The 15,002-nt window shown below is 36.4% G+C and overlaps 1 protein-coding gene across 1 annotated transcript in view; it reads right to left on the minus strand.

Annotated features, from left to right (window-relative positions):
- CC2D2A (coiled-coil and C2 domain containing 2A) overlaps positions 1-15,002 on the minus strand; it is a 139,702-nt gene that overhangs the window by 61,430 nt on the left and 63,270 nt on the right. The window contains exons 18-20 of the mRNA XM_043969640.1: positions 14,049-14,226; positions 2,759-2,915; positions 1,519-1,666 (exon numbers count right to left, since the gene is read on the minus strand). Of these exons, the coding sequence (XP_043825575.1) occupies positions 1,519-1,666; positions 2,759-2,915; positions 14,049-14,226 (483 nt within the window). The remainder of the gene's footprint in view (positions 1-1,518; positions 1,667-2,758; positions 2,916-14,048; positions 14,227-15,002) is intronic.

Consider the following 15,002-nt stretch of genomic DNA (forward strand, 5'->3'; position numbering starts at 1 on the left):
TATATATCTCTATACAAATATATCAGTATTATGTGTAGATGTATAAATATTGAGATAGAGATATGTAGATTTATAGACATAAACATATAGATATGTAGATATATAAATACCTAGCTGTATATCTATATATCTAAATATTGATATATATCAGTATCAATACATAGATGTATACAGGCATACCCATGTAGCTATATAGATATATAGCTATAACTTGGATTTATTCAGGCCTATTGGGAGTGTAAAGAGCTATAAGATATGGTCTCTGTTCTCAAGACTGGAAGTTATTACATATGTCTATCAATTTGTCAATCAATAAGCACTTATTAAGTGCTTGCTGTGTGTTAGCCGCAGAGAATATTAAAAAAAATGAAACTCTCTGCTCTGAAGGAATTTATATTTTGTTGGCTAGACAGCACATCTCTCTGCGAATATCTACAGAATATAAAGTATACACAAGATAACTTGTGGGGGGCACGAGTTACTAGAACCTGGGGTGAGTGGATGGGTGGAACAAAAGAGGCTTTTGTGGAAGGTGGCATTTGAACTGAGCTTTGAAGAAAGCTGGGGATTGGAAGTAGATATGAGGAGGGAACATATTCCAGATGTGAAGTATGGGCTGTCAAAGGCACACAGATAGGAGCTGTAATACTGCATATGAAGAACAGCAAGAAAATAATTAACAATACCAGGTGGAATTGCAAAGGGCCAAAGAGAATGTGGGCTAAGGACTCTAGAATTTCATAAGTCACTATTGGCTAGAGAGGCCTAGTGGAAAGGGAGTTAAATTTCCCTTTAGGTTTGAATCTGGGATCTGATATTTCCTACTTGTGTAACCTTAGTATTCTGAGCCTCAATATCTCCATCTGTAAAGTGGAGATGTCAGTACCAACATTGCCTATTTCACAGGATCATGATAAGAGAAGCACTTTGCAAACCTTAAAAAAACCCCAAAAAACACCCCCCCAAAACCCCAAAACCAAACCCAGACAGATCAATGTGAGATGTTAACAACCCAGATGTGACACCTCCTGGTTGTGTGCTCATGAGCAAGTCATTTTAAATATCTACACTTCAGTGTCCTTATCTACAAAGTGAAGATTATATCTGTCTCCCAAACTATTGTGAAGTTAGTGATTTATAAACTTTAAAGCACTCCTATAAATGTTAACCCTTGTTATTACAGGGTAACTGGGGTAAACTTCGTAGAGATGGGACTTAAATGGTCCTTCAAGGGAGTGTAGCCTTCAGAGAAGCAGGAACGTGCAGGGTTGGGGAGGAAGGCACCCCAAGCAACAGGGATGTTGGAAGGTGAAGTCCCATAACTATGACATTTTCCACCCTCACATGTTACAGTGGAACGTATCCTTTTTAGGAACAAGAAATCTCGCCAATAGCTGTTGTATTAACATGAGAAAATTAAAATAAGAGAATGAAATTAAAATAAGAAAATGAATGTAAAAACATGCTTTCTCTAAGTAGCCTTGAGTTCCTCTACAATTCATACTCATCAAGCCTTACCTTCGAATGCCAATGCTTTGCTGTGATGCTGGTGGGACCAAAGGCATCCCATTTTCTCCAATTGCCCAGGAAACACTATTGGACACTTTGCCAGAGGTCATCAAAATCATTTTGTTGCTGCCATCAGCTTCAAATGAAAAGGGCTCACCTGTAAGAAGCATATCACATACTGAGAAAATCCATAATCCATAGGAAGAGCAACTGAATTTTTCTGGTTGGAGTTGGTTTTGCGTGGCAGCAGGGAGGGAGTGCAAATAGCAAATATGACCTAGAGAAATGTTAGTTACCTTCAGAGACTTATTGGTAAGAATGCTCAGATACACTCTATAATATGAACACTTAATCTCTTGCTCCTACTCTCACCGTAGCCTATGAAGTGCATGTACACACACACACACACACACACACACACACACACACACACACACACCTGTGTCTATATCTGTGAAACATCCAGCTCCTTCACAATACTTCATAATTTTACCATTTAATGATATTTTGGGGACTGGATGTATTATTTCCTTGGTCTAGGGGACTCCTGGATGAGGAAATTCCCTTTACCAAAGCAGATTGGCAGCTGCTCTGCAACTTCTGGTCTTAGAGGATTGCCTGGGGACTGAGAGGTTAAGGGACTTGCCCAGGGTCATACAGTCAGTTATTTGTGAGAGTTAGGATTTGGACTTAACTGATCCTGTCTATAATGTTTGACATCTAGCCACTATACCATGTTGCCTTTTTAGCAGCCTATGAAACCTGAGGCCTATGAATTTTTTTCTTAAATAAACTTTAACCAGTGTATTTTAATATATTGGTTTTCTTGGAAAGCCTATGTATTTTGATTTATGCATTTAAAAATATTCTAAGAAGGGTTACATAGGCTTCTCCAGTCTGCCTTTTTTTTTTGTCCATGATACAAAAATGTTTAGAACCTTTGCTGTAAAGCATGTTTTTTCTTTCATCCGTTGTACAAAATGGAAATGATAGCAATCCGAGTTGTTCATCAAAAAAGGTAAGCAATTCCTATAGAACCAATGATATTTTAGAAAACACTACCCAAAACACATCTGTTAAAAATTTGCATGTAGGAATATACGTTACCTGAAAGATTGTAACATCCCCCAAATCTCTAATACCGATTTTATCACAATCCCATTGTTTAGAAGCAAAAGGAAGCATGCCTAACTGTGGTCAAATGCTAAAATATAAGCAAGAAACATTAGGGATAAGTAGCTTTTTGTACCGCTTCCGACTCCCTCGTGGTTCAGTGTCACATGCTGATTGCTGCTAAACTCAACTTCTTCAATAGAGGCCCTTCCAGTGAACACTGTCGTCTCAGGGATGGGTAAAAAGACTTCTGCTAACAGGTTAGTGCTGCCATAGCCAACTGTTTCATAGATCTAAATCCAGTTAAGAAAAAAAAATGTTAAATAAAGGCAATAATAATAATATAGATGATCTTTTGTACATGACAGTGGTAATAACAGGTCCCTTCTCCTTCCCAGTAAGGTACCTACCTGCTTTGAGTCCTTTTCCTGGTAGTAGGAATACATTCACTATTTCTCATCTGGTTCCTCTTGTAATATATTTTTAAAGCAGCTGACTTGGCTTAGGGACACAGTTTGGGATGATGGAATAGAGCAAAACTACCTGGCTCAGGTGAGGACTGAACCTGCATCCTTGGCATTACTATTGGGATGCTCTGACTAATGGAGCTAAAGAACCACCGACAAATAAAAATTGTGCCACTAAGGAGACTATTCCTTTAGATAGCTATGAAAATTCAGATAAAATTAGATAATATAAAAAGGGAAAAAAGACATTAGATATATACACTAAGTAGACAAAACAATGAAGCTAGATGGTTTGCCAAATTATTATTTTGTTAAGCTATCAATAAAGAAATCCTGAGTGAAATAAAAGATTGAACTATGAAGCTATATTTGAATTTTTAAAAATACAGCAAGGTTTAGTTAAAATAAAACACTGGACACATTAACAGTAGAAAAGATGAGTTCTGTTCAGATTAATCACAATTCCAGAGGATTGGTGATGATGCATGCTACTCCCCTACTGACAAAGAGGCAGTGGATTAAAAAGGTAGAATGAGACATACTTTTAGAAATGGACAACATGATGTTTGTTTTGCCTGATTCTGCATGTTTGTTATGAGTTTTGTTTTTATTTTCTTCCCCTCCCTCTCTGAGACAATGTGGGGAAGGGGAAAGGAGAAAAAAAGGAATGCTTGATAATTTGAAAAAAAATTACAAAAACAAGGCAAATTCTAAATCCATTGTGTGAATTGCGACCCACTGAATTAAGGTTCCTGTAGGTTGATCTATCTTACATGAATTATATAATATCTGTGTATCATCCTATTTGCCTTTTCCTTTGTTGAGTATGTAGTCAGGGCCAGTAATTAGTACTTCCAACACAATTCTAGTGATGGAAAATGTTCTTCCCATTTTTGTCATGGGAAACAGGACAATTAATGAATGAATGAATTCAGAAATCCAATTGAAAAATTTATTAAGGTTTTTTCTTTTAACTGTAGCCCATATAGAGCCAATTAATTTAAATTAATCATTTCCTGGGAGAAAGGCAAATCATTAAAATACAATAAAAAACTAAAGAGCATAGAATAAAGTGATGTGGCAACAGCTGCACTCAAACCATAAAGGATTTGACAGTGGCTAATTCAGTCAAGTCTTCATAGTTTGAATGTTAAGGAGAATGGGATCACATTCCTAGGCCTCCTTCCTGGAATTCTTTGCTTATCAGATACACTATCCCCTGAATTATCTAAAATACTTAAAAGCTACTTAGAATCTGTCTGCATAGATGAAATGAGGAAATATACTTTGTAAGATTCAAATAGGCAGAGCAGGAGATCAGTCATGGGATACTCATTGTTGGAACTCTTATGTTGTAGCTATGTTTATTAAGATATGGTCATGAATTCCCTAGTATAGTCGCCATCTTGAATATGTAGAATTACTTTTAGCTTTCAAAAGCTCCTCTTTGTCTAGTCATTCTTTTATCTTCATAACCACCTTAAGAGGTGGAAAGGGGAGGTGTTACTGTCCCCAAACAAAGTAAAAAATCGAGACACTGGGAGCTATAATTTGAGTCTCAGAGTTAGACAGTGATTGAGCCAGACTTATCAGAGGCAACAAGGACAGCCTATACTGAGCTAACTCCTAGAATGCTTGCTGCTGCTACTGCTGATATGCAATAAAAGACATTAATATAGCACTTTAAAGTTTGTAAAGTGCTTTATATTCATAAGCTAATTTGGGCTTCATAACAACTCTTCAAAGGAGAGGTTACAGGTATTATTATCTTCATTTATAGATAAGGAAACTGAGGTTCAGAGATAACGAGTGATTTGTCCAAAGTTTTATAACCATTAAGTGTCTGAGGTGGGATTTGGACCCAGGTCTTCCTGTCTCCAAGTGTAGTACTCTATTCACTACATCATGATACTTTTCACTAAACCATTAGCTCTTGACTTTTTTTTGAGGGGTGGGGGGTGGGTCATGCATCCTTTGAACAATCTGGTGAAATAGACTCCTTACAATAAAGTTTTTAAGTGAATAAAATAAAATACATAGGATTACAATGGAAACAAATTATATTGAACTATTGTTATATAAAAGAAGTTCATGAACTGCAGGTTAAGAATCTCTTCACTGTGCCAAGATGAAGCAAGGAAATTGCTTGAGAGTATTTCCTCAATAGCAAACGTGGCAATTAGGTTCAGTAGAAAAAGCTAAACTTGTAGAATCCAGGCTTCTAAGAGTATATGAAGAGATTTCACAAATTAGGGTGTCTCTATTTCAAGGAAGGCATATACTACTCTGTTAAGTTCCATATACAAGTTGTCCCAATAGTCTTAGTACAGGTCTGTTACTAGAATTTGAGCATTACATTACTTTTGGCTCTTCACCCAGACTATAGGCTCCATGAGGATAGACACAATCTCTCATCCTTCTTTTATACTTTCCATAGTGACTAGCACAGTGTTTGGCACATAGTAAATGATCAGTAAATGTTTCTGGAATGTTGAATGATTTTAATTTTTATCCTTTCATCTCACCACTTCCTGAAAAGTTAGGCTGACCTCAAAGTATCTAATGCCAAAAACCATAAAACATTCCTACTAGGTTTTCATGTTACTTTGTTTTACTGTTTTATTGTTTGAAGTGGTCAAATTTAATCCAGGGATCATAATTCAAGCATTATTAACATCAGAAAATAGACTCATATTGGTTCCATTGTTGTTAGTGTGCCCTAAATATATGTAGCTAAAACCCTTTTATGTCTTTAGTAGACTGTCTCAGTGACTTTCTATGATGATGAGTTTCTCTGAACTTAGCTAGGTAAGTCTTTTTTTTTTTTTTTGCGGGGCAATTGGGGTTAAGTGACTTGCCCAGGGTCACACAGCTAGTTAGTGTTAAGTGTCTGAGGCCAGATTTGAACTCAGGTATTCCTGAATCCAGGCCCGGTGCTCTATCCACTGTGCCATCTAGCTGCCCTGCTAGGTAAATCTTTGGACTGCACACGTGGAGTCCATTGGTTGGCTTGTATTTGAAGTTTTTCCAGTTTGGTAGGATTTGCTGGAGAGTAGAGTTCAGTTTATATGGGGGTATAGGGTATAGGTGAATATAAGTATATAGGGAATAGATAAATATAGATCATAGCCTTTGAGAACTCAGTCATCCACACCCCACGATGAGGCATTAGGATGGGATATATGCTTATAAAAATTTGCTGTACTCTAAAGTAAGACTTTTATTATGCTTCAGAGCCACCATGTTTTCTATGAGAACTGTTTCTATTATAATATGAATGAGGAAATGTCTTTTAATTTACATTCAGATTTTCAGGAATGTATCTGTTACACAAAGCAAGGTGAACATGAAGTCAGAATAGCAATTATCAAATGCTAAGAAGCTGAAACTATGAAGTTGTATTCTTTATTTTCTTTTTGATGTTTAGAAAAGAAAAATGCTTGTTTTAATTCAATACTTGGGTATTGCCAGCATTTATTGCTGAGCAGATAAGGTAATCACTGGAATCTTTGGGGAAATGAGTTAATATAACTCAACCTAAGATTCTGGGGGTAATTATTTATTCATATTACATTTCTTTCCCTAATTAAAAATACTCCAGAATTTTACTTCCATAGAGTTCCTTATTTTGCTTATAAAAGTTATTTAACTAATATATCTTGCAAGCTATATCCATTTCCAACTTTTGTCTTAGTATCCATGCAATCCGAGAAACAGTGAGTCCTGAGAAATAATTCAAAGTGTTCTAAAGTCATCTCAAAATGTCAAACTCTCTGAGAGCAGAGAAGGGAACTTAGTTTAGACAGCTGTTTTCTTCACCCTACTTAGATGCATAGGTAATTATCACATCTTGTAGCTTCTCCATTCTCAGTATACAAATCCAACTTGCCTTTTCTTTCCATTTCCATTTCTACTGCTTTAGTCCAGGCCCTAATCACAATATTCTTGGATCATTATACCAGCATCTCAACTGATCTTCTGTCCTGCAGCTTTCTTCACTCCAACGCATTCCTTACCCAGCTTCCAGTAAAATCTTCCCCAAACATTTTCTGTCACAAAATTTCCTGGCTCAAATAGATCTCCCTATTCACAATCCTCCTCACTCCACATCCAGATCTTTCAACAACCTAAGTTATTGACAACTCATTTGCCTAGTGTAGCCAAGGCAAGAAGGAAAAATAACTCGGGCTAATCTCCTCAAATGTTTACCTCACATAAAGCCTGTCTTAATGGGACATGGGTTCTTTCCACAGGCAAACAATAATTGAGTCAGCTAGGAGAGAATTAGATAGAATATCTATCCAACTAATTATAGATTTTTCTTTTCTACTCAACTCTATGGATGAGCCAGAGAAATCCAGAGAGGCCTAGGGAGGAGAAATTAAGACGATGTAATAGTAGAAATTGCCAAGTGGTTTAAAATGAAAGTTTCCATGGCAGGAGCATAAAAACTAATCATGCCTTATTTATTTATTTTTTTTTTGGGTGAGGCAGCTGGGGTTAAGTGATTTGCCCAGGGTCACACAGCTAGTAAGTGTCAAGGGTCTGAGGCCGGATTTGAACTCAGGTCCTCCTGAAACCAGAGCCGGTGCTTTATCCACTGCACCACCTAGCTGCCCCATCATGCCTTATTCTTTTTTTTTTTTCCTTTCTGGTTTTTGTTTTTGGTAGGGTAATGAGGGTTAAGTGACTTGCCCAGGGTCACACAGCTAGTGTCAAGTGTCTGATGTTGGATTTGAACTCGGGTCCTCCTGAATCCAGGGCTGGTGTTTTATCCACTGCGCCACCTAGCTGCCCCATCATGCCTTATTCTTAAGGAGAATTTATGTCGCTAAAGAATGAAGAAGATCCCTAATAGTTTATATTAGATGTCCATTCTTGAGAGCCATAAAGATGCATATGGTGTCAAAGTCATAAATGTGGGTGGCAAGTTAAGAAACAGAGGTAATTATCACAAGGCATTTCTTGTCCAAATTTCAGTTTTGCAATAACCAAAGGACATAGGAGAGAAATGAGAATCCAAGAATTACTTCTCAGACCTTGCTGTGGAAGAGCTGGTAATACCTCTAAAACCCAACCTGGTCCTACTTCCCTGGGTCTCTGCAATGGCACTACCAACATCCTAGTCTCAAAACCACGATGCGATATTTGCTACAGTCTCCTTTTCTCTCTTCATATCCAAACTGTCACCTGGTCCTTTCAGTTTTCTTTGTCATGTCTCCCAGATTTCCCTGGGTTTTTGTTGTCTAGTGCTACCATCCTAACTTCTTTTTCTACTTCCATTTTTTCTCTTTCTGTTATCTTGGTCTGTATCATGGATCTCTAAACTTTGTAAGAAGTTAACAGTCTTATTGGGGAAAACAAACTTAATCCAGCAAGCATCGACAACTACTGGACATGAATCAATTAGATACCACTACCCTGAGATAGCCCTTTGCCATCTCATGCCTGGTCTATTACAATACTCATACTTTGCCTGTACCTTTCCTGTTACTTTACGTTGACTTCTAATTGATTCATCTCCGGTAGTTGTTGATGTTTGTTGAATTAAATGTTTCACCTAACTAAACTATAAACTTCTTACAAAGTTTAATGATCCCTAATGAAACATCTGTTTTTAGACATGGCCAATGTGGGGTTTTGTTTTGCTGGACTATATATACTTGTAAAAGTTTTCTTTTTGTTTTTCTTTCAGGGGGTGGTAGTTAGGTGGGAGAAAATAAATGATTATTAAATAAAAAAACAATTTTAAATTAAAAAAAAGTTTAGAGAGCAAGTATTATGCTTCACTGTATCTTCTCCTTGCACAGTGCTGGTCACATAATAATAATTTGACCAATCAAACATTTTAAATGAAATCAATTGATCTTGGATTTAGAATCTGTGAATTTGTTAAAAATGCACTGGACATTAAGGTCTAAATTTGAAATCCGTGACTTTATTTGCACATACTTTAGAGGGTATCATCAATTTTTCTCCTAAAACTGCCAGCAATTCCTGAACCATTTCCTAATTCCAAGCTAGCAATTGCATGGACATTTTCCAAAGTGTATTATTTTCCTGATGTAGATAAATATTCCCTGAGAACTGAAATGCAATATCCCCCCAAATTAATTTCATCTGTAACTTCAGTCATTACAAATTATTCCATGAATCTACTACACTCCATGATCAGTTATTAAAATCCCCATGGAAAGCTTTAGTATCTAGCCAAGTTTAAAACTTTAATTAATTTTTATTTTCTAAAAAGATGCTACACAATTTAGATACTAGCATTGGGGCCAGCTGTCCTTAGCTACATACAAGTGGATCTGGGAAATATGACAACTTTATCGTTTCATTTAACAATTGTTTCTTAGTACTTTAAAGAATTAGTTTTTTAAAAAAGTTATTAAAAATAAAATAAACATCCTTGTTGTTATACAGCTTGCTAATAGATTCAATATCATGGAGCATGTAGCTTTTCATGTGCAGAAGTATGAGAAATAAAATATTGATATGCTGCTAATTGAGACAAGATTATACATTTAGATGTGAAAGGGACTTCAAAGATCAATGAGTCAAGTACACTTATTTTGTAGAGGAAAAACCTTAGGCCTAAAACAGGGAGAATTTGCTTTAGTTTACCAAGGAAGTGAGTGGTAGAGCCAGGATTTAAACCTCCAGATCTCCTGATTCTCATCACTGTACCAAACTGCCTCTCTACTCCCTTTACTCTCACATTAGTGGATATTTTCTTGCTCAGACTTTACGAGTCACTTTGTAGCTCCCATCACATTCCATTGCTTCACAGTTCTTCCATATTTACACCCATGATGAATACCTTCTCTATTAGATTATAAGCTCTCTGAGAACAGTTGCCATGTCTTAATCATTTTTGTATTTCACCTAGTACTTTGGCATTGTACATAACAGATGTTAATAAATTCCACAAATTCAATCCAACAAACTTTTATGAGACACCTCTTGGGTTCAAGGCACTGTGCTAGGCTTGAAGGAAATTCTATCTATTTCAATAAATGAGTGGATACATAATTCAGATGGTCCATGTCTTCATGGAGCATATGGTCTGGGAATGGGATAAAAGATATAGGATGCCATTATATATGATACATGATGAGTATATTGGAGAGGTATGAAACACTGCTATATGAAGTTTCAGGGGTTGGTCATAAAAAGTTGGTGAATGAATAAACAAATGAATGGAGGGCATTTTCAAGATGACAAAGGAATAAATAAAAATAGTAGTAATCCAAAATTTCATTAATAATAAATAGGAAAAGGGTCAGACAAAGGGAAGGAAGGGCAAGGACTTTGTTTTCTTTCTCAACTTTCCTTTTGCCTGTTCAGCGTGGGGCTGGTTTCCATGTCAAAGGCTGCAATCCTTACTATCTGTTGCCTTACTTTCATATCTCTGCTGTGCTTCCCTCTCTTCATTCTAGCCTTTCTATCTGGTCTTCATGGGCTATCCTTGGTCTTCCTCTGGTCATCTTTCCCTCTGCAGGGGAGGAATGGGAGGAAACATTAATGATTATCTGCAAATGTGCTATCATACCTTTGTAGAAGCAAAAGCTATACAGAATGGTCTTTCTCATTGATGGCAGCCTGAATCATGCAGAATCAGAACCCTAAGACCCTCATTGGGCAGAGTGTTTTCACATCTCAGGATCCCAGACCTACTTTAAGGACTACTAGTAGAAAGTTTTAGATTCAGAACAGAAGGAAAAAAAAATCATATAATCTGATTTACTTGGTACAGATTCATTCATTAAAATGACTTTCTTATTTAGATGGTCTTTAATCTCTTAGGAAGCTATCACCTCTTTTCAGGACTTACTTTAAGAAGTTCCTAGATCCCTTAAAGAATAATAAGAAACATACATCTTTGTTAACATATTTTGGAATTACTTTTTTGGTAGCACAGTGCATTTAGGCATAGATTCATGGGATCTCTTAATTGGAAAGGGGATTTAGAGACAATTTAATGCAGCATCGAGTGTAAGCTTGAATCCCCTCCATACCATTCCAAAGAGGTACAGTGACTAGGAATTGATTACCTAGAAGAAAACAAATTTCTCCTGTTAAGTAATTACTGGAGCTGGGATGTTTTTTTATCCTAGATAACATTATAGGAAAGAATAGGGTCTGCCATTTCGATTATTCTTCTTAAGATCAGTTGTTCCAAAACAGAGTTGAGATGCTGGATTCAACCACACCAAGCCTATAGCCTATTTGAGTGGCAAGGAGACTGGCTATATCTCCAAGTAAACCTACCAGTTACTTCTATGGTCTAAATCTACCCTCACCTTTGTGAATGACGATGGGTAAATAAAAGGAGAAGACTAGGGATGGGGCCCTTTTCCTAACAGTAATACTCAGTGAAGCCAGGGAAAAATCAAATACTATCAATAAAGAAAAGTCAAATGCTCTCTGTGCCTCTAAAACATAGCTGCCTCAAAATGCTTTTTTCTTTTTCTTTTTTTTGGTATCTTTTAAATTCTCCCCTTCTGCTGGTATGTTTTAGGTTCACATTAAACTTATAATAAAAAGTAAGGTTTGCTTTTCAAATTTTCTAAACAAATAGGGGATTATTTGGAATTATTATTTTCCTTAAAATTTAGAGGAAAATCTCAGGATTCATCCATTGAAATATACACAGTTCTTTCTAGTATTCTAGCATATGCTCTGAGCCAGATTTTTTAAGCTCATGATTTCATAGAGATAATACAGTTTTAATAAACTAAATAAAGATAATTTTACCTAAACTTTGTGATCATTTGAAATACCTCAGGTTAATCTGTGAGGAAAGCTTTTGAATATTTTACTTTCTTTTAAAATTCTTCTTTGAGTGAGAGAATTGCAAATTAAATACAAGTTTAAACACTGAGATGATGATGGGATTATGCAAGGCTCTGATTATGAAAGAATGTCCTTAAGTGTTGTGCAGATGTTATTGATTAATTGTTATGAGTACATGGGGGAAACACAATTTTTTAACTCCTAATTTTTTAACTTTATAAAAGTTAAAAATTTTTTTTTGAAGAAAGGGAAAAGGGCTAGATTTAGAAAACAAACACATTTCTTTTTCTAGTTTATGTCAAGGAATCAGTTACTCCCAATGTCAGGTTTAATTATTGGCTAGTATTTGTGAAAGTTATCTCTGGTGCCTTCCAGTATCTTGGGCCCCTCATCCTTTATCCCCAGTGCCTCTGTTTACTGATAGAGTCCTATAAAGAGTGGGAGCTATAGGGACAGAAGGAAAGGGGTTCTGGAAGTAATGGTAGTTGGAGTTGGGGACTACAATGATATTTAATTTCCAATGTACTTTTCTCTCAAGCACAAATCAATTAAAATGTGGACCCATATGATAATTTGTTTAGAACTGGAAAGGGCTTTTGTTCTTTTCTTTTTCTTTTTTTTCCTTTTTTTTTTTTTGGTGAGGCAAATGGGGGTTAAGTGACTTGCCAGGGTCACACAGCTAGTAAATGTTAAGTGTCTGAGGGCAGATTTAAACTCAGGTCCTCCTGACTCCAGGGCTGGTGCTCTATCCACTGTGCCACCTAGCTGCCCCTTGGAAAGGGCTTTTGAAATCATCTAAATTGGTCTTCTTATTTAACAAATGAAGGAGTCTTCACAAGAGGATTTACAAACACTTTTTCAGGAAAACCTCTCTTCTATACAATGGGGCAACCCTGTAGTATAGACCCTCTTACAAGGACTCCCAAATTATCATAATGCCTGGGAAAGGCTGTTTGGTAAAGGGGAAGATGAGAGAGACATATTGGGAAAGGAAAATGGTGTAAGAACAAAAAGTATCAATTTTAAAAAATGATATTCTGTTTCATTACTCTTTAGGAATTTGGAATGGAACAGAACTTCCTTGGCATTTTATGAGTTAGGCAATATTTCTTTACTTTAGAGGTTAAAAGGTTCTTAATGAGATTCTTGGTTTAGATTCTTCTTTCAGTAGCTTTCTATTATATCGATGGCAAGCTTGTTGAGGATTAGAGTAAAACAACAGGAAAGGATGGGGGAAAAGTAAGGGGGAGTATCCCCATGTCCCATGCCTTCCCTTCTCTCCTGTGTGGCCCATCCCCCCAAAGAGCCTAATCTATAGTTTAGCCATTATAATTCTTTCTAATCCTCCCAAAGTAGTTAGCTACTAAGGTTTAAGATACTGCTTTCCTCATTGTTATTAAAAATTTTTATGATGATACTAATAAACAAACCTCAGGAATTAAGAAAGGCTCTCAAATCTATTATCATAGAGGTGGGAATCAATCATAGGTTTTCTGACAGAAATATTAGCATTCTTTTCACTAAATTATGTCATTTGTCTCCATTTTAACATGAGTCTCTTGAAAACCGAGAGCTATATCTTTAATGTTAACATTCAGGTGTGGCTCCAGAAGGTACCATTGAGGATATATTTTGGGCAATGAAGCTTCCCTGGTACACTTAAAATCATATTACCCTTTGATTGTGGTACAATCACCTATTCCTAAGCCTATACCTATCTATATGGATGCCAGGAATTGATACTGGAGTATCTTTACCTAGGACAAGCTGATTCTAGTGGAATGGATCCCAGGTTCACTGTTGCCAACTCCAATGCATAAACCATAGAAATAAATTAGAAATTAATGTTTCTCTCAAAACGATTTCCATGGAATCAATGGGACTAATGGTTCTTGCAACAAATCTCAGACTAACTCTGCCAAGGTGACAGAGGCAGAAACACTACTTCTATCTATGACCTCCACCTTTTAGAAGGTCAAATGGATGTTTTTTGAGATTCTATCTAGAGTCACAGAATCTTGGAAGTTGTAACAAACCTGGTCCTATCCTTTCCCCGATGAAGCCAATGGTCAATTTATCTTCTAGACATTACAAATGTTATCTTTAAAAAAATGTATGTTAAAAAATCCTGAAATGGTTATTAAAAATTAAATTTATTACCTGAAGTGTTAAACTCTCTGGCCAATTATGTATCTGTAAATTGAAAATTTGTCCAAAATGAACTCGGAAGTCCATGCCTATTTGACGACTGACTGTCCTAGAAACTTCTTTGTTGTTGAAAAGGACTTTTAAAAATACTGAACGCTTCTTTATGTCTTCTCTTCTCAAGATTTCTGCCCTAGGAAATTAGAAAAATGGAATCATATTCTCATGCAAGCTTAGTACAAATTTTGATAAAGACTAGAAAGAACATCTGCAACTAATGTAACCAGACTTTAAAAAATGTGCTTCTTTCAGAAAAAAAGAAAACCAGTCTAAGTTCTGATGATTTGGGGACACATTTACAATCATCATCAACCAAAAGAGCAAATGACATGCTTAGTAGAGGCTAATATAGTATGTTGAAATTGACAGTTAAAACTTTGCATTGGAAAAACACATAAAGCTTAATGAGCTTTGTTGTGTGTCACTAGTCTCCAAAGACTTTATTACATCAAGCAGGTCTTGCAAACCATATCATAGATGGAGTCCTGTATTTGCAAGGAACTTCTAGGAATGTACTGCCTGTCTATCAAACACAGGGTATTCAAAATATAGATTCAGGAAGAGAATTTCACATTTTGGTAGTACTTGTCACCCATAAATCATTTAGTACATTTGTAACGATTGGAATGACGCCACCTGCTGGATACTTACTGTAGCAGAGTTCTGCCCATGAAGCGAAGGTCTTTGAGGGCAAGACCAGGAGTCTTTTCTTTGGCGGGGAGGAAGTGACGCAGACTAGTGGGAGGAGGAAGGAAGAGACTGGCGCTCGGTCTGGCGCTCTTTCCTCTGGACTCTGGCGGAGAAGGGAGCTAGAAATGCGCTCTCCCTTTAATAGATAGGAATCTAGACCTTTCTCTCTCTCTTTACCAAATTCTTATTCTCCTTAATAAATGCTTAAAAGTCTAACTC

This window comes from Dromiciops gliroides, chromosome 6, assembly GCF_019393635.1.
Source record: "Dromiciops gliroides isolate mDroGli1 chromosome 6, mDroGli1.pri, whole genome shotgun sequence".
NCBI lineage: Eukaryota > Metazoa > Chordata > Mammalia > Microbiotheria > Microbiotheriidae > Dromiciops > Dromiciops gliroides.